Here is a 27,239-nt window from a genome sequence, read left to right on the forward strand (position 1 = left end):
CATTCTTTCATGGCTGAGTAATATTCTACTGTGTGTGTGTGTGTGTGTGTGTGTGTGTGTGTGTGTGTATCCTATCTTCTTTATCCATTCGTATATAGATGGATACTTAGACTGCTTCCATATTTGGGCTATTGTAAATAATGCTGCAATAAACATAGGGGTACATATATCTTTTCAGATTAGTGTTTTCATACTCTTTAGGCAAATAGCCAGTAGTGCAATTGCTGGGTCGTAGGGTAGTTCTATTTTTAATTTTGGGGGGAACCTCCATACTGTTTTCTATACTGACTGCACCAGTTTGCACTCCCACCAACAGTGCATGAGGGTTCCTTTTCCTCTACATCCTCGCCAACACTTGTTGTTTCTTGTTTTTGATTTTAGCCATTCTGACGGGTGTGAAGTGGATACTTCATTGTGATTTTGATTTGCATTTCTCGGATGATGAGTGATGTTGAGCATTTTTTCGTGTGTCTGTTTGCTCTCTGTATATCTTCTTTGGAGAAATGTCTCTTCATGTCTTCTGCCCATTTTTTAAAAAGTTTATTTATTTATTTTTTGAGAGAGAGAGAGAGAGAGAGCACAAACAGGGGAGAGGCAGAGAGAGAAGGAGAGAGACAGAGAGAGAGAGAGAGAGAATCCCAAGCAGGCTCTGAGCTGTCAGCACAGAGCCCTAAGCGGGGCTTAAATTCACCAACTGTGAGATCAAGGACCTGAGCTGAAACCAAGAGTCGAGTCGGATGCTTAACTGACTGAGCCACCCAGGTGCCCCATCTGCCCATTTTGAAATTGGATTATTTGTTTTTTTGGTGATGAGTTGCATAAGTTCTGTTTATATTTTGAAGAGTAACCCCTTTATCAGATATGTCATTTGTAAATATCTTCTCTCATTAAGTAGGTTGTCTTTTGTTTTGTTGTTTCCTTTGCTATGCAGAAGATTTTTATTTTGGTGTTGTCCCAACAGTTTATTTTTGCTTTTGTTTCTCTTGCCTTAGGAGCCATCTAGAAAAATGTTGCTCTGGCCAATGTCAGAGGTATTACTGCCTGTGCCCTCTTCAAGGATTTTTATGGTTTCAAGCCTCACATTTAGGTCTTTAATCCATTTTGAGTTTATTTTTGTGTATGGTGTAAGAATGTGGTCCAGTTTCATTCTTTTGCATGTGGCTGTCCAGTTTTCCCAGCACCATTTGTTGAAAAAACTGTCTTTTCCTCATTACGTATTCCTGCCTCCTTTGTCAAAGATTAATTGACCATATCATCGTGGGTTTATTTCTGGACTTCTCTATTCTGTCCCATTGATCTGTGTCTCTATTTTTGTGCCAGTGCCATACTGTTTTCATTACTACAGCCTTGTAGTAGATCTTGATATCTGGGATTGTGATGCATCCAGTTTTGTTTAGTTCAATCTGTTCTTAATTTAGGTTTAAAAGGAACTAGAAAGGAAAACCCAGTGCCTCATCTAGACTACTTACAAAACAGTCAGCCTTGGGTACTGAGACCCTCCTTCAAAATTAATCGCTGAGAGCAGTTTTCAGGGGTTGATTTCTGCGGAAATTCTGCAATATCCCTTTCTCATATTCCTCTTTTTTTCCCTCTAAAGAACACGAAACTAACTTAGTGTTTTGAAGATAAATATAGAAAGCTAAGAGTGAAGAGTGAGGAGACATTTCAGTGCCTGTTTCCTTTAGAGTCACAAGAGCCACCCCTTTGCAAGGATGTCTGTCGACGACATCTGTCCCCACCCTGGGGTAAGTGGGAGGCTTTCTGAGAGATATGCTGCCTGCTGAACAGGTCGCCCAGCAGAGCACCATCTTCTGGTGGAAACGACACCCAAACATAAAGGCAGTAGAAGGTGCTAGAAAATCCATTCGCCCCCAGTGATAATGCATCATGCTGCAGTTAGTAATTAACAAGTGAAAAAGAGGCAAAGAGGGGCCCTTGGGTGGCTCAGTCGGTTGAGCGTCCAGCTTCGGCTCGGGTCATGGTCTCAACGGTTCGTGGGTTCAAGCCCCGCCTCGGGCTCTGTGCTGACAGCTCAGAGCCTGGAGCCTGCTTCGGATTCTGTGTCTCGCTCTCTCTCTGCCCCTCCCCTGCTTGTGCTCTGTCTCTGTCTCTCCAAAATAAATAAACGTTAAAAAGAAGGAGGAGGAGGAGGAGAAGGAGAAATGGAGACCTGGAGAGCACTTTCTGAGTGCTCTGCAAATGCTAGAATATTTAATCCTTACACAGCCTGATGAGGCAGGTGCTCCTATTTTCATCGCTTCCGTTTAGCTGATGCTGTAAGTGAGCAGGGATATGGAGCGATTGTGTGAGGTGACAGAGGGGGCATGTGGCATCGCCAGCATTCAACCGAGGCCCAGGGGCACCAGAGCCCCTGTGCTTTACCCACCGCACATGCTAGCTCTGAGAACCAGCAAGCCTGGGCCCTCCTGCTTTCTCTGTGGCTGTGGGAGAGTCATTCTTGGCCTTCACGGGGCTCTGCTTTCCCTCTGTAAAACTAAGGGGTTGGGGAACTGGACAAAGCCATTCTTGTAATCTGGGCTCTTATGGACAAGAAAACATCAGGTAACAGTCTTTAAGATGTATGACCCAAAGGATAGGAGGAGCACCACAAGGGGGTTCATTTCTAGAGAGCTTAACACCTAGTGAACTGGGCGCCCCATCTGGGCGGCCTCAGAGACTTAAAACCTGAGGCGATGTTGCCTCTTTCGATCTAATTCCATTCCCTGGCTTCCATGGAGGACAGAGTTCACAGGGCCTTTGACGGAGGGCAGGCCTGACCCCAGGAACCAAAGCAGAGACATCGAACAATAGGCCAACTGACTTCTAGTTACCTTTGCCAAGGTTTAGTTACTTTGCCTGAGCGACCTAGCTGGTGATCTGGAGCAAATTTCCTCCTGTGCTTTGCACCTCAGTGGCCTCCTTGTAAGGTAGAGCTAACAATAACACCTGCCTCCTAGGTGATAATACAAATAAATCTCATACCACATTGCCTGGAATATAGCCGGCGCTTAGTAAATGTGAGCTGTCTGCCACCCGCCCCCATCATCATCTCAGAGGACAAAAGTAAATGGGATCAGGGCTTTTGTAAGTAAGTTTTGCCAATGCCCAATTTTGTTTGTTTTGGTTCCTCCCTTGCAAGGAAGAGGGCTGGGTGCTTGTCTCTGGAGGCAGAAGAAAGAGCAAAGGCAGCTGGGAAGATTTTGCTCAGTCCATAGAGGTCTTGGGGGAGAAGAGTCCCAAGGAACAGAGAGGAGTGTGGACCCTCTAGAGAGGGGACAGGGTGGGCCCTGGGACCGGCTGCCCTCTTGGCCTTGAGGAGAGGCTCTTTGAATCAGTTACTGTTCCTTGGGAGAGAGGAGTCCGGGCAAAAGGCTCACCATTAGGCACTTGATTCACCACATCTGAGTTTCTTGAGACCTGTGGGTCCTTGGGAGAGAGATGGGATTTGTTATTTCTTGAGGATTTTCAGACTTTCCTCAGCTGGACCTGGTGAGCCTTAGATTATACCTTCTGGACCCTCCATCTGATCCCATGGTGGTGACAGTCAATTTCTGAATTGAAAAGGAAACACTGAAGCTGGAAGGGAAGGTTGGATTGTACGACGGGGAATGAATGATGAAATGTTATTGGCCTATACTCAGATATTTCTTTTTCAGTGCTTTTAACTTTATGGAAAACTGTGGGCATGATTTAGCTATCTCGAGGGACCAAATGTAAAAATGCCTCATGAACGTCAGAAAAATCGTCCCCCAGAGACTTTCTCTTTGGTTTTAGCAGTTCAAGTGAGGACTCCCCCTTCCCCCCTCCCTTCTCTCCAGCCCCATTGTGGCAAATGAAGTAATCAATTATCCTCCATTCAAGAAGAAAAATAGCACAGAGGCATGGTCCTTGTTCTGTAAAGCCTTATGGAAAGTGCTTCCAAATCTTGCGGAGAGGGTCTCCCAGGGGGGGACGGGGTGGAGGCAGCAACAATGAGGACCTTTTCAAGCTCTTGGGACTGTGGAGATAAATACCTGATAAGCTCACAGTTCCAGGAGCCAAGAATGAGTATCTGAAGTCATTGTTTTGCATCTTTTTGAGGCTCCCGACAGGCCTGGGAGGACTCCGTTTACTCTGCAGTCAGCTTCGACAACTGAACCGTGGCTGTGTGGTTCTGGTGCCGCCCTGTGGTGCACAGGCAATAACCTCTGATGGGAACCCCAAGTCCTGGGTGTGGAGATTGTCCCGGCTACTTAACTAGCTATGTGACCTGGGGCAAGTCACTTAATGGTACCCAGCACATGCCACACGGTAGGTGCTTAATGAGTATGGGTCAAATTAATAAACAAACAAGTATAAACCCCCTGTCTGCACCTCAGTTTCCTCATCTAGGAAACGGGGGAATAATGCCTCCCCAGTGGGCTGGTATCATGTAGGTAAAATTGCTTCCTGGAAGTGCTTCCTAAACTTTCTTGGGTTTCACATGAGTCACCTTGGGGAGCTACTCAGGTGCAGATTCTGACTCAGGAAGTCTGGGTTGGGTGGGCCTGACTTCTGCATTTCCGGCTAATCCTTAGGGGTTGCCTATAGAGACCACACTTTGAGTAGCTACGTCCAAGACTCTAAAGTCCTTGAAAATTTTTGTACCATTTTTTTTTTTTTTTTATAAAGTAGACTTCACACCCAGTGTGGGGCTTGAACTCAGGACCCTGAGGTCAAACGTTGCCTGCTCTACTAACTGAGCCAGCCAGCCCCGCCCCTGCCTACAGTGCTTGAAATTATTAATCTTATCTTTTCAGCCTGTGGAGTCTGAATAGACTCTAAGGCTAGACTAACCAACTGGTGCTAGTCCTTGAGAGGTTTCCTGGGACACAGGACTGTCAGTGTTAGAAACAAGAAGGTCCCAGGCAGAGTAGAACAAGTTGGTAACCTTATCAGGATAATGGAAAAGGAAGGGTCGCTTGGGTCTGAGGTGCTGTGTGAAAGGGCGAGGGTTGTGGGGTGGGAGGTGGAAGGAGGTGAGGCTGTTTGCTAAGAAGACGAGCATATTCCTACCCAGAGAAGTTGGGCGACTTGGCCCACATCACACAGCTTCTCAGGGACAAGGCTGGGGCTATAGCTCCCACCTTCTGACCGGCTACATAGCTTAGTCTTTTCCTCACCAGCCTTTGTGGCCTTCTCCAACTCATTCCTCCTTACTTGGCGACGTGGCATGTTTATTTATAAATCAGCTTGTTTGGAGCCTGAAATTTGGCATAGCTGATTTTGGCCGTGAGGAGTTCAAATTTTTCCTCTCTCTGTTTTGGTCTGCCTAATGGTGTTTTGTGAACAAAAAAAACGCAGAGTGATAACACAAAGAGGCCGCTCAAGTGGTCTGACCGGAAGACATCCAGAAATGTGGCAGCCTCCTCTTCTGCAGATTGATTTTACATCTCTAGATAGTAGATTAGAAACCCGCAAGGGTTACTTCCAGGGATTTACATACCCCAAACAAATAAATAGCTGGGATCTCTTTCCAGACTGTTTCTCCCGGAGGTAGGATGGGAGGCTGGGGGAGGACCCCTGATGGGCAGGTTGCTGGAGGGCTGTACCTATGCTCCTTAGTGCAGGAGCTTTGCCGGGAGCAGCGATGTACAGGAGGTACTCAAAGTTCCTGGCACTTTATTTTTCACACAGCAGAAGTCATAGAAGAAAGTTGCTTTTTCATTATTAACACTGAGTGTAAGTTCAGGTAGTTTTTTTGTTGGGAGGTGGGGCAGGGGAAAAAGTGGGGAGAGAGAGAGAGAAGGAGAGAGAGAGAAAGAAAGAGAGAGAGGTTGGCTGCATTTGATCTGTGACGCTCCCGGGTGTGGGTTCCCAAGGCCAGGGAGCCTGAGTGCAGCCCCTGACTGATCAGTGCTCTGTGCAAATCTGTTATCTTTTCCAGGACTGGGAGAAGAGAGTCTTAGCCTTGCCCACAACCAGATGAGTGATCAGTTCAAGTGTTGAACACTCTGCTTTTCAAATAGTGTGGTGGGCTGGTGGCTTTTGCCACTGCCTTTTTTTTTTTTTTTTTTTAATGTTTTTTAATGTTTATTTATTTTTGAGAGACAGAGTGCAAGTGGGGAAAGGGCAGAGAGAAGGGGAGACACAGAATCCCAAGCAGGCTCCAGGCTCTGAGCTGTCAGCACAGGGCCCAGATGAGGGGCTCAAACTCATGAACCGTGAGATTATGACCTGAGCCAAAGTCGGAAGCTTTACTGACTGAGCCACCCAGGGGCCCCAGCTTTTGCTACTGTCTTAAGCCTGAGCACAGCTACAGCTCCATCCAATGTTTTCAGCAACAAAATGTACATGTGTATGCACATATGTGTATGCATGCCTAAATATATACACACACAGGGGAGCCCTGCTAAGACACACAAATTGAAAAACTTACTTCTAGTGGTCCATAGAGGACCTCTGATGGTGACAAAAGAACATTCTCAACCTCAGGCTGCAGGCTGAGACATGAAAAAGTGGCCTCTAGTGTCACCGCAGGCCTGCTGGCGTGAGCGGGTGGCACTTGATTCTGGTGGGAGGGAGATGGCCAGTCATTCGAGTTTGGAAACCTCGTCTGCAATACCTGGGGCATTCCTGGTGCTGGGGTTGATGGCTCAGTTCATATGTTCTAGAATCCGAAACCCCAGGACCTTCCCGGACAAGCCCGCACATCTGGAGGCAGCAGAGTGAAGGAGTATGGTTGGTGCTGTTAGCCTGACCCAGGGCCCCTCTCACACCCGACCTCTGCATTCCTCTTCTCCCCTCACACGGGCTCTCTTAAGAGTTCTGGTATAGGGGCGCCTGGGTGGCTCAGTCGGTTAAGCGGCCGACTTCGGCTCAGGTCATGATCTCACGGTTTGTGAGTTCGAGCCCTGCGTCGGGCTCTGTGCTGACAGCTCGGAGCCTGGAGCCTGTTTCGGATTCTGTGTCTCCCTCTCTCTGACCCTCCCCTGTTCATGCTCTGTCTCTCTCTGTCTCAAAAATAAATAAACGTTAAAAAAAAAATTAAAAAAAAAAAAAAGAGTTCTGGTATAAAACAAAGCTTCCCTGAGAACTTCCGATTTCTGGATACGACACAGCTTCCCAGAGCCCTGTTTCACAGAGTTGGAGCTTCCTGTCGCCGCGGTGAACTTCCACGGATCCTACCCTCCCGCCCCGCAGTGAGATCATGGTGAGGACACCCAAAGGCACCACGTGGGAAAGGTACCTGCCAATGACCTGCTTTCCTAGGAGACTGCCTGTGGGACAGAAGGTCCTGGAAGTCTGCAAGCCCTCTGTGGTTGATCGCGCACTTATGTGAGGTGCTACTGGCCTTGCTGGACTGTCACCCAAACGTGGAGGGTTGACCACCAGACCCCTGTGTCTCCTTCTGGCCACTCATTCTCCAAGTGAGGTTCTCTCGAGCACCCCCGCTAACCTGCTCTAAACCTTGGCGTAAAACTCCCGAGTCTAAGAAATGCTTATCTTGTCACAGATCCTAAGGGTAGCCGGGAACTGGCGTTAACTCTGTGAGATGCCTGCCTCTATAACTCAGGAGCATTGGTTATGTGTTTTGGCTCGAGAAATCTAAAGACTCTTCATGTCCAGGGGCCTCTCCTAGTGACACATTTTTAGCTCTTTTTGCTGTAAACAAACAAGGCCACCTGCTGCCAAACGGCTCCACTGCCGTCACCGCTGTCAACACAGGGGTCAGCCGGGCTTGCTCTGACCTGGCAGAGGCATCCCGAGTTTTCTCCACCTGCGGGGGCTACGGCACAGGCCTCACCGAATCCCCATGCCTTTCTTCATTCTCCATGTTCTTTCCCTTCAGGAATCCTGAACAGTGGGCAGAGCTGCCACTTGGGAAGAAGTTGCTGGAGTTTGGGAGGGGGGCGAATGGTGCTGTGCCCTGCATTGGGCCACAACAGAAACTGCCCCACTGGCTTTTTTAGACACGTAAAGGTCATAGATGTTTTGCTAGACAGGCAAGGGCAAAAATCACCCTCCTGCCAGCCGGGAGTGCTGGGAGCCCAGCTCATTTTAGCGCCTGGCTGCTCTTCTCTCATTAAGAAAGCTCAGTTATAGACCTTTCTGTCCTTCAGCAGCTTGGAAAGGACCCCTATTCTCTTGAGTGCACTTTTTTTCTTTCTCAGATTCTGACCCTCTCCATAGCTCTTCCTTGTCTGGTTTATGGGAAAATATTTATATGCATATATTATATATTATTATTATATATTATATATTATGATTATATATTATACGCATATATTATAAATATAATATATATATATATATAATATATATATATATATCCAGCATTTTCCCCACGTGGCTTGTCAATAGTGGCCTCACTGAGGATAAATCACGAAGCGTCTGGAAAACATTGGGTCAAGTGTTCGCATGTGTCTGATTATTGGCAGACTCCCTACCCCCACCTCAGGAGGCCTTGTACTTTAACTTCTTTCTTCTGCAGTGTCCCGGGTGACACTGACACGGCGATACGCATAAAAGGGCGTGACTAAGTAGAGGTTGATTTAGCATTTATTTGCTGCTGCTGTTCTTTACTTTGAATGAGGTTGAGCTATGGATTTTAAGTGTAAAGGCTCTTCAGGAAGCAGCCACAATTCATCCCTGGGACAGAATTCCCTTAAAACCAGGTGAAGTTTGCGAGCCTAGCTCTTTGCTCCAAAAGCTTCCACCGGAGCTGGAAAAAGATGGAAGCCACTTTCCAGGTCAAGGTCGCGTGGAAAGTCCTTCCTGCCCGTGCCGGCTTCCTCTGGCCCATCCATTCCGGCCTCTTTGCTCCTCAACAGAATCCAACTGAAGTTCCCTGCCGAGTAGGTCTCCAGAAGCCCTCCTGCCACCCTGTTTCTTCTCTTTTTAATGGCTAGAAACATTCAGCTCAGAGGAGGAAAAGAATTAGTCTGGCAGGCCCTGCCTTTGAAGGTACCTGCTGACACTGACAGGCCAGGCCAGTGAATTCAATGGCCGCCGGACGTGCCATTGGAATCAAGAGCCCCACACCGCGGATGCGGCCACACACAGCACGGCTCGCCAGGCCTAGGCTGGGCCGCAGTTGCGGTAAAGGCCATGATGTGGGCTGCACGCACGTTCGTTGCGGAAGGACTGGTTGCCAGCAGAAAGGATAAGTCAGTCGAGAGAGGGTAAATGCAACTTTCCCCCCCAGTTGTTTTGTCTCCTCCCATTTGGCTTTCCTCTGATGACAACCTGCCATACAAAGCCATCCTGTGCTTAACAGATGGATAGAACTTCTTCAGACTTCCAGAACCACAGAGGCTGGGGAAAATACACTGAATCCATAGCCATGAGGACCAGCTCTGGAGTCTATGGACCCTGGAATGGGGCCGCCCCAATCTAGAGTTTTGGCCTCTGTGTCACACGGAGGGGCGTTAGGCGACCGGAGCAGGGTGTCTGGCCATCTCCAGGTGGGAGGGGCCTCTGGGGCAGTACCACCGAGGAGACCACTGAGAGACCGAGAAGGGGACAGAGACCCCTTACATCAAAACAGGATGAAATCAGGTTGTCATCCCTTAAAAACCTCACGTGGTTGCTTTTCTGCCCCCTGCTTCAGGATATGGGGTGTGATGGCCAAACTGTGGCTCTGGCGACACAAGCCATGGTCTCATCTTCATCTTCCCAGCCAGGACATGTTCAGAGGAAGCCAAGAAAAGTCACTTCTCCGCTTTGCTTTTGACTGGTCTTTTCTGGGGTCCCGGGGTCTTCTTTTCTGTCCTTCCAAGGGGAGACCGGGTGCTCTCAGCACTGTTCAGCCTCCACGAAGCCCTCCTTCTCGTGGCCCGAGGGCTCGACCTCCGTGTAGGTAGTGTGGTTGGGGTGGTTGCGGAATTTCACAGCTGGCCAGTGGTGAGGTCTCCGCTGTCGGGGGCACAGACGCAGAGTCAGCGGGCACGGCCTCACCCACCTGGGACTCCTCCACACCCCCAAGGACAGTGCTGAGCACCGAGACTCTCTTTACAAGGGTGCTGGGGGCCTACTGTGAGCCAGGTGGAGTTCAGGGCCCTCCTCCCCAGAAGCCTCCCCACTGTGATCCATCAATGGCTGGGAACCTTCCTGGGAGCCCGAGGAGTTTGAGAGGAGGTCATTTCGCCGCTCGCAGCATTGACTGCAGGACTGTAAGAGCCTGAGCAACGTACTGCATGGAACCCTGAGACTGAAAAGTGAGGCAGTAGGTGAGAGATGGAATGATCTGGGAGGTTCTGAAGAAGCCACGGCAGGACAGGTCCTGCAGCAGAGTCAGCTGGGGAGTTTGTAAACATGCAGATTCCTGGACCTACTTCAGACCTACTCTGTCAACATCCCTGGGGCTGGGTGATACTTAAGACTGGTTAGGGCTTACAAGAAACAGGGGCTTCTAAACAAAGAGGAAAGCCCCTCGCAAGCACCCACCTGCGCCTCTGATTGATGAGGTCAATGGGCCTGTGACCTTTGTGGGGAAGACTGTGGGCACAGAGGCAGCACTAATGGACCACAGGCAGAGCTGGGAGGGACTGAGAGCGGAGGACAGGGGAGGGAGCTGCTGAGCCCCCGTGGCCCAGAGAGAAGAGGGCTGGCTTTTACTTCCCAAGCTGCACTTTGAGCTGCTTCTTCTGAATTCTGAGACATTCCAAATCATAGCATCCTCAACGAAAGCTCCCAGAGAGAGCAACTCTTAGGATTATCATGCCTTGTCAATTCTAACCTAAAAACCCCCAGAGCAGGCAAAGAGGCAGAGATCCCGGTTCCATTATGGCTTTGAATAAACACCAGGCCTGGAATATGGGGGTGAGAGACCACAAATCATTAAGGAGGGGCTGCACAATCCCTAGTGATTTCTCTTTCTTTTCTCTGGAGGCTCTTCTGGTTTCACAAATGGGGGAGCAAAGGCAGACGGGCTGTTCAACAGGACAGGAGGGGTGCCGCACTCCCGGGGAAGCCCTCGGGGTTAGGGACTAAAGGGGCACCAGCCAGTGCACAGTGTGCAGGATGGAGTCAATGAAGTCTCCTCAGATTGGAAGAGGAGTCGGACATGTGGGTGTGAGGCGTGAGGTGGGGAGAGGCAGGTACCCAGTGGCTGGGGAAATGCTGATGCAGAGGCAGACAGACAGCAGAGCTGTGGCCAAATTCAACACTGACCTCGATGAAGAAAAGCGCAGCGTTGGAGGTGGGGTGGCCGTTGATGTAAATCCCAGCCAGGATGATGGCTGCTACGAGGAGGACGGCCAGCACGATGCCCACGATGGTGCCCAGGTGCACGGGGGGGCCCTTTGTCTTGGGGGACAGGTTGTTCTGAAGGCCTGTGGAGAGACCATTTAGGGTAGGGAGTGGCCACAGGGGAGCAGGGAAGGTGGGGCCATGAAGCCCCAGGTTCTGACAAAATCTCAGAGATGAAATCTAGAAGAACCTCAGGGTCTGCTTATGAAATATGTAAAAAGGTGGGGAAGGAGTGGGTGGTGTCATGAGCATGGCATTTATGTTGCCCTTGGCATGGTTCAGGTGGTTTTCCAAAACCACTTAAAAGTTGCCCAAATTCCTAAAACGGATCGCAAGAGAAGTTTTTTCCAATACTCGCGCCACAAGTGCCTTTAAGGAATCCTCAAAGGGTATGAGATGGTGAGGAGTTTCGGATCTGGAGTATGGCGGCATGTTCAAATCCAGGGTGTGCTAACTTACTAGCTGCATGACTTTGGGCAAATTATATAACCTCTCTGTGTCTCACTTATCACTTCTGTCGATGAAGGATAATAATGACTACCTAATAGAGTTATTGTAAGGGTCAAAACTAGATAATTCATGTCAACTGCTGAGGACCAGGGCTGGTGTCTTGGATGACCTCAGTGTTAGCCATTATGATAACAGAATGACCATATTTTCACTTGTCACTGTCCACTACCAGACTGTGGCCTCCTGGAGGGCAAGGACAGTGTCTTATTCATCTCTGTGTCCTTAGCTCTTAGGAAAAATGGCGGGCCTCATGGTAGGAGCTCAATAAAAGAATGAATCAGGTTCTCTGAAGGCTCATATACCAGTAGGCAATCTCTGAGAACACCCTGAGCATTTGAGATACATCCCAAGGAGGAGACTGAGTACTGCCGTAGACTATCAAGCTGGAATGTCATCTAGTCCAACCCCTTTCTTGTACGGCTGGGATAATGGAAATACAGAGAAGTAAAGTGATTTGCTCAAGGACACAGTCACGCCGACCACTGAGAAGCCCATGTTCCCTTATTGCCTGCGGTGGCTATTTGTTTCTGCTCCCTACCCTAAAGGGATGTGGAGAAAACGAAGTAGAAAAAGACAGATGAGCACATAAGCAAAAGAAATCATTTTTCTTTTTTAAAGTAGGCTCCATGCCCATTGTGGAGTCCAACACAGGGCTCGAATTCACGACCCTGAGATCAAGACCTGACCTGAGATCAAGGGTTGGATGCTTAACCGACTAAGCCACCCAGGCGCCCCTCAAATCCTTTGCACAGAGCTAGTGGGTGGAATGAGAATCAACAGGAGGTGGGGATTTTTAATGGGATGTTGCATACATTCCAATCCTCGTCCTCCCCAACCCCTCTTCTCCGTAAGCAGAGGAAACCCAAGTAGGGAAATTGTCCCCGGGGCACTCCGATGCATGGTTAGTGCCACTATCTGCCAGCAGGTGGGACAGTTGAGGTGACACACCCCAAGCTAGCTTCCCCTGATCTGGCAGTCAGCCCGCAGCCCAAAGTGACCCTGGTGATCTGATGGTCAGGGTTTGGGGCTGATGAGCGTGTGGTGCAGAGCAAGGGGAATGTGGCCCAGCCCCCGCCCCAGACACACAACACACACTCAAACCAGCTGCCTGCAGAGCAGTAATGGCTTCACCTCTGGTGGGAGACTGGATCAAACCATGCTGCATTAACAGCCTCTCCTCTCCTTCGGGAACCCAGGACAATCTCCCAGTCCCTAGAGCTGGAAGGTATTTTCATCTCCCCCATGCAGTGGTTGCAGCAAGGGCCAGAGCTGGCTCTGGGCAAAGGGCAGGGGAGGTGGGCCACATCACATCACCAGAGAGATTATCCTCCCAGGTGATCTTGGGAGCAAAGGACCCCAATTTCTGGCGCCTACAAAAATTGGGGTGGACAACTTTTGTGTACTCTCTGCCAACCCAGGCTGGGAATCAAAGGAAACCTGATGTGGGAAAAGCTACTCTCCACCCCTCATGGACCATGAGGCCGGTGGGGACAAGAGGCCAATGGTGAGGGGCCCCGCGCTACCGTGCCTGCTCTAGCTCAGCCCTTCTCTCCTCTCGCTGCTTTCAGGGCAGTGAGGATTCAAGACAGATCTACAGGAGGTTCCTGGCTGATGACAAGTGTCTAGACACATTCCTTCCATCTAGTGGGCCCCTGCCCAGGAGCCCAGCAGGAGGTCTGGGAAGCTCAGGCTGCCGTTGCTCCCCTCCTCCCCACCTCAGAACGGAAGCAAAGAGGCCAGGTGACTGATGCACCCTCTTCTGGGGGGTAGTGGGGGTAAGGGGTGGTCCAAGGGGCAGGGCAGGCAGCTCAGTACTCACCATCTCCTCCTGCATAGGGATTCAACTTGGTGTCGTCTTTAAAGAGGAGAGAAGGCATAAGATTAGTGGAATCATTTAGGTCCAGATGGGACTTTAAGGAGGTTTAGTCCCACCTTCAATTTAATTTTTTATTTTATTTTATTTTTAAGTCATCTCTGCACCCAAGGTGGGGCTCAAACCCACAACCCTGAGATGAGTTGCATGCTCTACTGACTGAGCCAGCCAGGCGCCCCTCCGCCTTCATTTTAGAGGCAGAGAAACTGAAGCACAGAGCGGGGAGGTGACTTGCTTAAAGTCACACAGCAGTGTAATGACAGAAGTCCGCAAACAAACCAACTTTTCCTAGTCTTGTGTTCATTCATCCAAGCAGGATTTATTGGACGCCTACTACTGAGTTGAGCACTGGGAGAGGGTACTGGGGGTAGACACGGTCTCTGCCCTCAGGGAGTTAACAAGCAGGAGAGATGGAGTGACAATTAAAACCCAGCAAAATGGAGCTCTGACTGGGGGCCTCATCCAGACAAAGGGTGTCAAGATGGAGGGGTGAGATGTGGGGCTGGGGAAAAAGGGTTCCAGGCAGAGGAAAAAGCACGAGCAAAGGCCCAGAGTCAGAGAAATAAAAGGCAGTGCAGTGCCGCTGGAGGGTGGAGAGGGTAAGAGATAAGGCTGGGGGTGGGAGATGGCTGCCTGCAAAGCCTGGGTGAGGACTTTTCCAGTTCTCCTTCCCCTACGGGCACCCGGGAAGCTGAGGAAAGGGTGTGTCACCAGTTCAGATCCGCTGGAAGACCACCCCCTCCCCACGCACAACTTGAAGGACAGATATCATGCCAACACCCTTTCTACAGCACCAGGTGTGTGTCCTGTGGTTTCCTACATAAGTTCCAATGGTTGACCATTCTTCCCCAAAGGTTCTCCGGGGAAAGGCAAGCAAGAGTTCCATGTCAGGAGAATGCTCTAGAGGACAGAGGGTTACTACTTGAAGCACCGAAACATGAAACAAATTGAACAACCCAGAGTGTGTCGCCTATAAGGTACATTTCATTCCTCTCTCCCTCCTGCACCTCCATTGCCCATGTCATTTTAAAGACTTTTACGGGTGGGGGGCTTCTGGGGGGCTCTGTGGGTGAAGCATCTGACTCTTAATTTTGGCTCAGGTCATGATCTTGAGGTTCATGAGTTCGAGCCCTGCATCAGGTTCTGTGCTGACAGTGCGGAGCCTGCTTGGGATTCTCTCTCTCCCTCTCCCTCTGCCCCTCCTCTGCAATCACTCTGTCTCTTTCTGAAAATAAATAAACTTAAAAACATAAAATAAAATAAAATAAAATAAAATAAAATAAAATAAAATAAAAGTTTTTACTGACTCCCCTTTGCTCACAGATGTTCAAGGCTCTTCACAATCTGTCCCCTCTCTTCTTTCCTCTTGTCCTTCACCACAACTCAACACCACGGCAGTGGCCATAACAAGCTGCCCAAGACTCCCCAGACCTTGGAGACCTCTCAGACCTCTGTGTCACTGCATAAACTGTTCCTCCTGCAGGGAATACACTTCCTCCCCTTCACTATTCCTCTTTGAAAAGTCCCACCCCTGAAATGCCCTCTGTAGGCCTGGGATTAGGTCACACAGTGAAGCAGGGTCCCATTCTGTCTTTTTTTGAAGTTTTGATGTGTTGTTCATTGTGGAATTTTTGGCATCAATTTTGTTGTTGTTTTTTAATTTTTAAATTTTTATTAAAAATATTTATTTAATGTTTTTTTATTTTTGAGAGAGAAAAAGAGAGACAGAGTGTGAATGGGGGAGGGGCAGAGAGAGAAGGAGACACAGAATCTGAAGCAGGCTCCAGGCTCCGAGCTGTCAGCACAGAGCCCGACGCGGGGCTCGAATTCATGAACCGTGAGATCATGACCTGAGCCAAAGTTGGATGCTTAACCGACTGAGCCACCCAAACTCCCCTATTTTTGTTTTTATAAATATTGCATTAAAATATTATTTATATTGATTATTGCTTTCTTTTTTGGTGACTCCTTGAATTTTATACCTGAGTGGAGAGCCTCATTTGCCTCACCCCAATCCTGGCCCTGTCACTTCCAGAGGACAGGTGGGTGTGTCCTCCTCTGTGTCTTATTGCATTTTGGTATCTGTTTCTACATCTCAGGTCCCAGTTTTTTCCCTGGACTGCAAATCCCTCAACATGCAGCATATTTACACTCCCAGTGCCTGGATGTGGCTTCCTGCTGTGCTATGCATTTCCAATAAATCTTGAAGTCTCAAAAAAATCACATTGATCTTAAAAATTCTTGTTGTGGAATCATTTTCTGGCGAAATCCCTTTGTCAAGCAAAATTGTTGGCCTCATGGGAGCTGAAGTCAGACAAGTTTTTGATGAAGTTAACAGGACTTTGGTGAGCTTGTAATTCTTTATATCCTGAAAGATAGTTTAAAAAAACAAAAACAAAAACTCCCAAAGAAAATCACTCCGGTCTGAAAACTCATCTTTGGGGGGAAGAGTTAAGTGTCCAAGGTTATAACAGCTGATGAGGTCAGAGGGAGCTGGCCTGGCAACTAGACTCTGCCCCTCCACAGCGGACGGCTTCCAGCAGAAGTGAGTCTGAATTCTCCAGTAGACGATACTGATACCAGGGAGGACAAGGGAGTGGGTAGGGTTGGGGTATTAAGATACAGGCTACTGCATTTTATCCAATGGTGGTGGGAGAGGGGTACCTGGAGAAAACAAAGTCAATCTTTTCCTTTTTTGAAATGAAGCTAAAACATGAAGAAATGTATTTTTTGTTCAATAAACATGGGATAGAATTCCAACATCCCTAGCCACAGGGCCAGTTCCACTGAGAAGTGAACAGTGGGGGCTCCAAATTTTGCAAGCATTTGGGGAGAGGGGAGAATTGGCTTTCTGTTAATTGGCAAATGTTCCAAAGAGTCTCTGTTTTCGTTGGGAGGTGCTGTTATATATACACATGTATGGACCAGAGTCTCTGATGAGTTTATAAGGTTCAGAAGAGATGGTTGATAAAATCTTGCGTTTTGCTAATTTATACCAGTACAAGCCCAGTAGAACTCAAAAAAAAAAAAAAAAAAAAAAAAGCACATTGGATAATTGGGGAATAAACTATAGATCATTAAAAAAAAATTTTCCCCCTATAGGGAAAAGAGGACTGGGTTGAGGGGAGAAAACTAGAAAGTAAAATTATTTGAATATACCTGATTTTCTAGATTTGACTTTGGATCCATGTAAATCATCATTTAATTATGAGATAATTATAAAAATTAAATTTACAAAGCACCCCTAAAAAGTGAAAGTAAAACAAAACAAATAGAAAATTGTAGACCTATTAATAGATGTTTTCTTCAGAGATTTCAATAAACAAGGGATTTTAAAAAATATCTTTTATAGTTCATTTTTTTATTTTGAGAGAGAGTAAGCATGAGTGGGGGGAGGGGCAGAGAGAGAGGGAGAGAGAGAGAATCCCAAGCAGGGTCCACTTTGTCAGCATGGAGCCCGATCTGGGGCTCGAACACAAAACCATAAGATCATGACCTGAGCCAAAGTCAGAGACCTAACTGACTGAGCCACCCAGGCACCCCAACAAGGGATTTGAAAACAACACTGAGTCTATTTTGTTACTGCAAGTGGAAAACAATGAATTGGCTAGTCGAACCAACCAACATCACCCTAAACATCATTGGGAAAATTAACCTGATTCAAATCAGTTTGTTTCTAATCTAAACCATTGAAAATCCACTATAGCCCAGTCCACATCTACCACTGGCAGACAAAAAAGACCTAGTGCTGCCTACAGCCCGTCCCTCCCATGGTGACTGAAGGTGGCCACACTGTGCCCACAACAGCTTTTCTCTCACCAAGGGCTGGTTCCCGGCTGCCATCTTGTTGGGGGTCCACGGAAAGCAAACTGGCTCCCCAATTAGTGGATTGCGGTAGAGTCCTGTGAAGACTCACAAAGTGAAGAAGTGTGTGTGATATGTATTGAATGAGTGGTCATTTCTCTGAGTGAGTTGTCACTTCTTGCTGCTATATCGGGGCGTTCCGTTCAGCTGCTCATCAGATGAGCCTTTAGATTATACACAGTTATTCTGGGGGAGGGCCTGGCTCTGCTTGTAATAAAATGCATGGGCTTTGTGGCAGCTGCTTGCTACTCAGAGGTCATTCTGGTTCACTTCAGTGGGTGCCGTTCGATTGCAAATGAAAACTCTTAAAATCCAGCCCCATACCTCCTGCCCTCCCCCCCCCACCCCCCCCGGCCCTCTCTGCTCCTGTGCCTGGCTGGTGCCAGAGGGGTCCACGCACCCTCCAGCAGCCTGCTCCCACTAACTCCTCTGCTCTCTGGCTCTGTGCTGCCCAGGCGAGTCCCTTTGGCTGTATCCCCTTCATTCACATCTCCTTGTACCCCAAGATAGACTCCAACTCCTGGACTGAATTACAAACTCCTGAGGGCAACCCATCTCTTCCTTTTCTTTTTTCATTGAATACATTTAACCCCTGTCTCCCCCGCAGCAGCCAGGAGTTGCTCTCAATACCCAGCCTTACCCAGCTCCCTCCGGGCAATTTTAGATTAATGGAAGCTACCCGATCTGCCTTGCTTGTTCACCCTTTGCTGTATTTCTCCAGTCCCCCGAATCCACAAAGACCTTTAAAAAATTATTTTCCAGCACCAAGGAAAGCAGTCGAGGGACAAGATTGCTGCTTTTGAGCCGAATGAGACCTGACCACCTCTTCCTGGTCATGTGACCCTGGGCAAGTCACTGACCTCCCTGAACCTTCGTGTTTCTTCTATAACATGGGGATCTGACATCATTAACGCGCAGGATTGTTAGGAGGACCAAGTGAGTATTAATGTCTGCACAGCGTTAGCACCCTACCTGGCACATGGTTAGGCCCCTCAAAATGTTAGATCACCTTCATTTCTTCCCTTTCCTCTAGGATTCCCTCTGGCCGGATCCATGGGATCTGGCTCTCCAGTTCTCTAGGCTGCAGTTACAAAGGCAGGGGGCACCAGGGAAAGACCATTCTGCCACTTACCTTTCACGTAACCCCGAGTAACCGACTTTGCCCCTACGGTCCCTTTTCCACACACACAAAATGGGACTGTGGCTGAATAATGCTTTCAAACATTTGGCTTTTTCTTTTCTCCTTTCCTCTTTTCCATTTGTCCCTTTATGTGGCTCCGTAGAGGTGGTAAGAGCCCACATCTTTCATTCTGAGCCTAAGGAAAAAGGGCTAAAACCTAGATGTGATGTACCGAAAACAGATGGGACGGGAATTTTTCAGTGGGAGCCAAAGGATCCCGGAGGGGCTTGCACAAGGCTTCTCCGGATGCTGTGTGGTACCTCTGGCAGGTTGCAAGACCCTCAGGCCTTAGGATGGCGGAAGTCCCCGGGGACAGCCAGATCCTGAAGAGGCAGGCGCGGATCGCCAGCCATCCTCTGGGACACAGCTGCCCCCACTCTGACCCTCTGTCCACACAAGGTCACAGGAGCAGGAAGCCAAGCCCCAGAACAGCGGAGGTCCACCACTCCCCCCGAGCAAGGGTTCAGAGCCAGAAACACCACGGTAGAAAAATGAGGCAATCTTTCTCTCACGTCTGAGTGTGTGGACTGAGTTCACACCTGCTGCGGGGCTGAGAAGACCTCACGCTTTCTGTGAGGAGTGCTACTGAGATGAACTGAGGTGGACTATATATAAAATACCGGGCCCTGAGCCGGGACGGTAATTTTCCCCTCGCCGCAGTGACTTCCATCCCACAGTCCCGATGTGGGTCAGCACAGCAGTTGGAGTCCGGGCACGGAGTCCACTTGTTTGAAACCTGGCTCTGCCTCTGCCCAGCACGCGAGCCCAGCTCTCTGAGACTTAGGTCCCTCATCTGTGAAAGTCAGGGCGATTCCTATTCCCTGAGCTAATCCCTGGCAGGAATAGTTGTGATGTCCCAGGGCGGTAGCCCTTTCCCATGGCTTCTTTCGCCGCTGGGGCTCAGGCCTTACCTTCGGTGGTGAGGCTGTCGATGAAGAGGGAGGAGGAGGTGGTGGTGAGGTCCCCGTCAAAGGGGCTGAAGGAGGCGTTGGGGGAGGACGAGGAGTGGCCCTCGTCCTGGAAGTCCTCACACGTCCTGCCCTCCGCCTGCAAGAAAGACCCAGCGCCACCCTGGACCTCACCGGCCAGCGTGCTACGCAGAAAAGAGCCCTCGAACGGGAGGACGGAGGGGGCCCCTTCACCCCTCAGCGGCCAGAAAACTTAAGACTCCCGTGCTTGGTTCAAGCATGGTAAACTAACCAAAGCTGAGCCCTGAGTGCATTTAAGCCTCCCACTTTATCCTGAAAACGTCTTATCTCCCAGGGCAATTTATCTGTCCGCTGCTTCGAATCCTTCCTCAAGGAAGGAGCTGAGATGCCAGTCTTAAACAAATAAAGCAAATCTGTACATTCAGCACAGCCAGTGTCAGAAGTGGGCTGCTAGACAAGATTTTTTTTTAAGGCCTTAGAAAGCTCATCCAGGCTTACTAATAAATAGGTGGTGGTGAGCACACAGCCGTGGGGTCTGGGGGTTTATGTTTATTTAAAAAAATTTTTTTAACGTTTATTTATTTCTGAGACAGAGAGAGACAGAGCGTGAGTGGGGGAGGGGCAGAGAGAGAGGGAGACACGGAATCCGAAGCAGGCTCCAGGCTCCGAGCTGTCAGCACAGAGCCCGAGGCGGGGCTCGAACTCACAGACCTCAAGATCATGACCTGAGCCGAAGTCGGACGCTCAACCGACTGAGCCGCCCAGGTGCCCCTGGGGGGTTTAATGTTTAAATGTGAGGCCTTGTTGGGGTGCCTGGGTGGCTCAGTCGGTTGAGCGTCCGACTTCGGCTCAGGTCATGATCTCTCAGTCCGTGGGTTGGAGCTCTGCATTGGGCTCTGTGCTGACAGCTCGGAGCCTGGAGCCTGCTTCGGATTCTGTCTCTTTCTCCCTCTCTCTCTCTCTCTGCCCCTCCCCACTCGCACTCTGTCTCTCTCAAAACTAAATGAACATTTAAAAAAAATTCTTTTTTAAATGTGGGGCCTTGCATTTTCACTATCCCACCGGTTGTGAGAGGCAGATCAAATCATTATATCTCTCTATGCCTCGGTTTTTTGCTCTGAGCAGTAGGGGGCACCGGCCCCCAGCCCCTGGAGCTGCTGGGATTCAATCCGAGCAGGTGTAGGCACTTGCAGGGAAGGGCTGGGCGCACACAGTGTGCTCATACTGCAGGACGGGATGGAGAGAGGAAGGAAGAGGGAAAGGATGCACGGATGAATGGATCTGTCTGTGTGGGTGGAAGGTGTAAGAACAGGATGCTCCCCGCCCAGAATCAAAGCCGTTGTGCGTTCCGGAAAACTTGAGCAGTGAGAAGGAACCTGTATGGGATTCCAAATAGGAAATCCCCTCCTCACTCCCAGAACACTCCTCTTCACTCCCTGAAGAGCCTGAGGGCTGGAGGCAGGGCAGCTGCTCCGAGAATGTCACCAGCCTCCCAGAGGATCCAGCTGTGGCCAACACCATGCCCAGCACACCCTCTGCAAGCACCAAAACAGCTCCCGGAGAGCCGCCCACTCAAGGCCAAGTTTCCAGAAGGGCTTTTTTCAGGGATCCGCAGAACCCTCTAAAATCTCCCGAGTCTGGTCTAACTGGCTCAGAGCAGTCTGAGAGACAAGTCCCAGATGGAAGGGAGAATTTCTTTGCCAAGAAACCAAGACGGCTTGCAAAGAGCTACGGGGGGGACGGGTCTGCTGGCAGCCCTGCCCCTCCCCACAACCTGGCTCACTTAAGCCTCTCACCTCCTGGGCACAGCCGTAGGCCAGCCACTCCTGGCGGTAGCGGTCAAAACCACTGGAGCACCTGCGGGGGGACCAGAAGGTAAGAAGTGTGATGGGATTGACGGAGAAGCCCTCCTCTTCACTCTCTCCTGTTCAGTAGCAGCTCTCCGATGACGGGGCGGAGGGGGCTAACGTCCCAGGGCTGCGGTGATCCGGACCACCGGGCAGGTGCCCTCCTTGGCACCTGGCAGCTGTGGGATCAGGAGTCAGACCCTTCTTCCCCAACTACTCCTCCAAAAGGAAGGGAAGGTGTCTGGCGTCTCCACTCTCCTCCTGACCCAGCTCCCCAGGACCAAGGTCACATCTGCCCAGATGTGTGTATATAGGGAGCTAGATGAACTGTATGACCTCAAATGAGCTCTAAGATCCCCTTGACTCTGGGCGGCCATGAAATTGCTGAGAGTTCAGGGAATTCACAGCAACGTCTTCTGGGGAGAGTTTCACTCATTCACAGACAATCCTTTTTCTTTGTGGAGGGGCCTAAACTTGGCAAGGAGAAGCTGGGCTGAAGGTGGACTTCAGCACATTTAGCCAATACCTCCTGCGTGATCACTAAAGGGCAGAAAGGAGGGTCCTGCCAGCAGCTAGGAGAGATCGAAAACCAGCTGACCAGCGTCCCGGGAGAGGACACTGTGCAGCTCAGCTGGGCTGGAAGGTGCCAAGTGCTTCCCTAGGGAAGGGATGGGGGTATGTGGATGAACCAGAAAATGTTCTCCATGGCACCGTGCTCAAATGGAAATTCTTCACTCTGGTGCCAGGGGAATCCACCAAGCCCTGCTCAAGCTCTGGAACATCTGCACGGGAAGAATCATATCATGAGCCACCAGTGCTGAGGAAGAATTCATCGCTAGTTAATTTTTTCTCCACTAACAACCGCCCACCCATCTGCCAGGGACCCAGTGAGGCGGAGGTCAGTTTTTCCTTCTGAAGATGCCTCCTGGGGCTCCGAGCTGCCCCTCCTGCAGCAGGGACAGCTGAACTGAGCCCCCCCCCCCCCACTACCCCTCCCAGGTCCTCTGTGCCCACTACTCTGGGACATTGAGGACTAGGCGGTCTATTGGGGGCTGGCAACTAAAGTTTCTTTTAAGCCAAACTAATTGATTCTTCCAAGCACTGAGCCTTTGACATAGGTCTGGGAGCACCACGTTCTAAGCTCTGAGCCAACCAACCCAGATGCAGAGAAGAAGGACATCAGGCATGGCCACTATTGGGCACCTCCTGAATGCCAAGTGCCGCCGTGGCCATATGCTGCTCCTGTAGTATTTCATGGGACCCTCACAAGGACACTGTAAAGCAAGGATTATGACTGCTCATTCCCCGGGCCAAATCCTGCAGTTAAAGCCATTTTAGACTCCAGAGTGGGCCCTTGGGGCCGGGGAGGGGCAATGTGGACTAAAAGGAAGACACTGGCCTTGGTAAATGAAATGATCTAAACCAGATCCAGCCCCAGGGCAAGGAGCGGAAGCTCTGGGAGGCTGCAGAAGGCTGAGTGGGTGGCGAGGAAGGGGAAGCTGAGAACCCACACGGTGACTGCAAGCAGCTGTTGGTGGGAGAGTCCATGGGGCTGGCCCCTCTGCACCAGCCCTGCCCTCTGGCTCTGTAGAGACCTGGAGTTAGCTCTCAGTTGGTGCTGAGGCTCCAGAGAGCTGGCAAGGAGGGGCCCACGCTGGGGTGAGCCCAGACCCATGGGCATCTGGGGACAGGATTTCAGCACCGCGTCAGCCTTGATTGCTCTCTGATGGAACTTCTGTGCCCTATAGCTGACATAACCACAGCAAAAGCGGTGTCCACACCCAAGGCCTTGCCCTCCCCTAACCTGACCAACCCTCATTAAACTGTCACGGTCTCTGGGTTTGGGCGTATGTGTTAAATGGGGATGTGTCAATGGGAGGGTTTTGCTTTCATCTGACCCATTTTGAAGTTCTTATGGCTCAGCTCTCGCTGGATGCTGAGTCATGTGGTGGCAGCCAGCCCCAGGATTCCGGGGCTCATCCGAGGTCACCTGGATTATCTCTCGGCGCTGAGACAGTAGCTCTCAAACTCGAGAGTGCATAAGATGGATGGTGCTGCAGAGCTATTCTCCAGGAGGACCCCAACCTCCAGGTAGGAAGGACACCGGGAAACCCCTCTCCCCTTGGCCCCCGGGGCTGTGTCCTGTGCCGGGCAGGCCACCTTTTAGTTCCTATTTCTGCCCTGGGCTATTTGAAAGGAGCAAAGGAAACACTGACAGATGCTTGCCAGCTGCCTGGAACTCAGAGACACTGTAATTTGCAACTTTCAAGATTGCTTCATAGGGCTTCCCACTCTCATGAGAGCCCTGGTCCCCAAAGAAGTCATTTTGTTTCGTTTTGTTTTCCCTTCCTGCTATTTATTTATCTTGGACAGGAGAACAGGGCTCGAATTCTGAGTCTAATCTGTGAGGAAATGATTTCAGAACAAGGAGTGGAAGATGAGTGGGGATTTAAGAAATTTATCCCTCTTTATCCCTCAGCCTGAATCTCACCCAGAATTTTCCCTGTTTCCAACACCAAGCAAACACAGCTTTGTAGCTTGCCCCAACTTTCCACGGATGCCCGCAACTTCCACACCCCTGATTTTCCGGAAACCCCATTACGGCCCGAGAAAGATCTTAAGGCGGTGTTTGGGGGGTCACGGGACCCTCATCCAACGGCAATGGGTCTTTGGAGCTGGCGGGTCTCACATTTGTTTGCAGATGAGGCACTGTGTTAATATGCAGGTTTCTGGGCTTCTCTCCCAGAGATCCTGATGCAGGGGGCCTGGGGCAGGTTCCAGGAATCTGCATGTTCAACACGAGACCTAGCTGATTCTGGGATCCTCACATCTGTGGACCGTTCTCTGGGAAGCCCTGCGCTAGGATGAACCAACCCTTCCGGGTATAAGGAGGCGCTACAGTAGATAGAATCTCTGAATAATCTTCCAGAAACCTAGTGTCACCACGGGGACCCTGCCACACAGTCACCTTGACTCGGGGAGAAACTCACTTCTGTGACATTCTTGTGCTACGGGGCACAGTGGGCTGGCTAGAGATGCTCTCATGTTGGCAGTGAGGCCCGAGGCAGGGAGGGGGCCGTGCCACCCTCTGCCCCTCCTCCAAGGCCTCCTGGGGAACCAGAGGGTCAGCCCAGCACAAACCTCTGGAGGACGTGGCACCAGCTGCAGTTGAAGGTCAGGTCCGAGGACACGCAGGCATCACAGGTCCGATGCTGCAGGCAGGCTGCAAGAGAGAAGGCAGTGGTCCCTGAGCATCAGACCCTCCACAGACCTCCAAAAGGTGCAACTCTCCCAAATGCTGGGTCCTTACAGAACTACGCAGTCTCCGACTGGCAGGGACCCTAGAGGTCATTAGTGCCACCCTCCCTTGAGTCCAGCCCTGATTCTTCCATCTCTTTCTCCCTCCTTCCCTTTTCCTCCTTCCTCCTTCTTTCTGTCACCAGGGGGGCAGGCCCCCAGCGGGTGCTGGGGATTCTGCAGGAAGTCGTCTATGCAGAGGCAGACTCACTCAAACAGATAATCAAACAAAAATAACTACATAATCACCATTGCGATGAGGTTTGTGAGGCACGTACAAAGGGATCTCACCTAGTCTGGGAAGTTATACTGCTGGGCTGTGGCCCACAATTACAGGGTTGCAAAGGACTTTAATGGACCTACCAGGTATTCATCCACTCATGCGTGCATTCATTCATTCTTTCAACAAATATTTACTGAACGCTTACCATGGGCCAGGCCCTGTCCCGGGTGCTGGAGATGCAGTGGTGAAGGGGCAAAGACAGAAATGCTGCCTGCATGGACCCTGCAGTTGAGTGGAGGAGACGGCCAACAGATACACAGACAAGGGGGTGCCTGGGTGGCTCAGTCGGCTAAGCATCTGACTTCGGCTCAGGTCATGATCTCACGGCTCATGAGTTCGAGCCCCGCGTCAGGCTCTGTGCTGACAGCTCAGAGGCTGGAGCCTGCTTTGGATTCTGTGTCTCCCTCTCTCTCTCTCTCTCTCTCTCTGACCCTCCCCCCGCTCGCACTCTCTCTCTCTCTCTCTCTCAAAAATAAATAAACATTAAAAAAACAAATACACAATGAAGTCTACACTAGGGTTTCCAGCACGGGACTGTGAAAAAAAGTGGCACAAAACAAAGAGGCAGAATGACAGGGGCGGCGGGGGATGCATTCTGGTCAGGGAGGTTGGTAAAGGCTTCTCTGAGGAGAGGTCGTTTAGGCAGAGCCTGGGAGAAGGCAGGAAGCAAGCCCGGCTGCTCTCCTGGAGGAGGCGAAGTACAAGCAGAAGAGCCCTTGCACGCAGAGGCCTGGGAGGAGCGTGTTTCAGCCTTTCAGCGGTGTTCTCAACAGCAGCCGGGATGCTAACAGGCTGGGTGGAGTAGACAAGCTGAGGGTGATAGAGGAGGAGTGAGAGCTGGGGCCTGGCCTGGGGCAGTGCAGAGCCAGAGAGCAGAGGGGTTAGTGGGAGCAGGCTGCCGGAGGGTGCGTGGACCCCTCCTCTGGCACCAGCCAGGCACAGGAGCAGAGAGGGCCGGGGGGGTGGGGGGGAGCAGGAGGTATGGGGCTGGATTTTAAGATTCTCGTTTGCAATCGAACGGCACCCACTGAAGTGAACCAGAATGACCTCTGAGTAGCAAGCAGCTGCCACAAAGCCCATGCATTTTATTACAAGCAGAGCCAGGCCCTCCCCCAGAATAACTGTGTATAATCTAAAGGCTCATCTGATGAGCAGCTGAACGGAACGCCCCGATATAGCAGCAAGAAGTGACAACTCACTCAGAGAAATGACCACTCATTCAATACATATCACACACACTTCTTCACTTTGTGAGTCTTCATGGGACTCTACCGCAATCCACTAATTGGGGAGCCAGTTTGCTTTCTGTGGACCCCCAACAAGATGGCAGCCGGGAACCAGCCCTTGGTGAGAGAAAAGCTGTTGTGGGCACAGTGTGGCCACCTTCAGTCACTATGGGAGGGACTGGCTGTAGGTGGCACTGTGTCCTTTCAAAAGAACGAGAGCTCTCTGGCTGCTTCGTTCCCTGGGGTATCCAGAAGTCCCAGAATAGCACCTGGCACGTGGTAGGCAGTTTACAAATGTTTACGCGATTGATGTATTGATGCTTTCGTTATCCCCATTTTACAGAGGAGGGAACTGAGAGGCTTACAGAGAGTCATGAAGCTAAGAGTGGCAGGTCTGGGTTTGAGCTGAGGTCTGTGTGAGCCAAAAGCCCGAGCTCTTGGCCTTGAGATCCCACTGTGGGTTTCCCTGCCCCCTGATCCCACCCTCAGCCCACGCCACCTCTTCATGAGTGTCTCTTCTAGACAAGGGACCGGGAAGAACCAACCACAGAGCACAATGGCTTAGAGACAGCCCATCCACACCTCTGGAAGAATCTTGGCTAAGTCCTCCTCCACCCAAAGGTAACAGAGCCATCCTGCACTGGGGGGTTGCAGAGTTTTCTCAGGACCAAGGTAACCAGGCTTCCAGGGGTTCAAATCACAGCCTTGGTAGCGCTGGCCCCTCCCCTGCAGCTGTATCTACATGGGCGCCCACACAGGAGCCCGTGGCCTGCTCATTCCAGTGACTCCAGAGGCCCCTTGAAAGGTTCTAGTCAAAAAACCCTGGGAGCTTCCGTGAGGTACGTGTAAAATCTACTGACCTTTAATTCCCGTCTGCATTTCAGATGTCCTGTGCGCTATTAAATGCTCACGAAATTCACCGGAGGGGTGAGAAGTGGCTGAAACATACAGACGGTGTCCCAGAAACGTATTCCCGGGACGTTTCACTTCTGCCCAGGCAGTTACCCTGCCCTTGGATG

General features: G+C 50.4%; 1 protein-coding gene across 1 annotated transcript in view; it reads right to left on the bottom strand.

Moving 5' to 3' along the window:
• Positions 1–8,502: 8,502 nt before the first annotated feature.
• The window catches only part of PLXDC1 (plexin domain containing 1), a 63,466-nt gene continuing 44,729 nt past the window's right edge, over positions 8,503–27,239 (bottom strand). The window contains exons 9-14 of the mRNA XM_042915844.1: positions 24,556–24,637; positions 21,364–21,424; positions 19,550–19,685; positions 13,541–13,576; positions 11,134–11,294; positions 8,503–9,876 (exon numbers count right to left, since the gene is read on the bottom strand). Coding sequence (XP_042771778.1) covers positions 9,757–9,876; positions 11,134–11,294; positions 13,541–13,576; positions 19,550–19,685; positions 21,364–21,424; positions 24,556–24,637 — 596 coding nt within the window. The 3' untranslated portion in view covers positions 8,503–9,756. The remainder of the gene's footprint in view (positions 9,877–11,133; positions 11,295–13,540; positions 13,577–19,549; positions 19,686–21,363; positions 21,425–24,555; positions 24,638–27,239) is intronic.

Source organism: Panthera leo, chromosome E1 (assembly GCF_018350215.1).
Source record: "Panthera leo isolate Ple1 chromosome E1, P.leo_Ple1_pat1.1, whole genome shotgun sequence".
Taxonomy (NCBI): Eukaryota; Metazoa; Chordata; class Mammalia; order Carnivora; family Felidae; genus Panthera; species Panthera leo.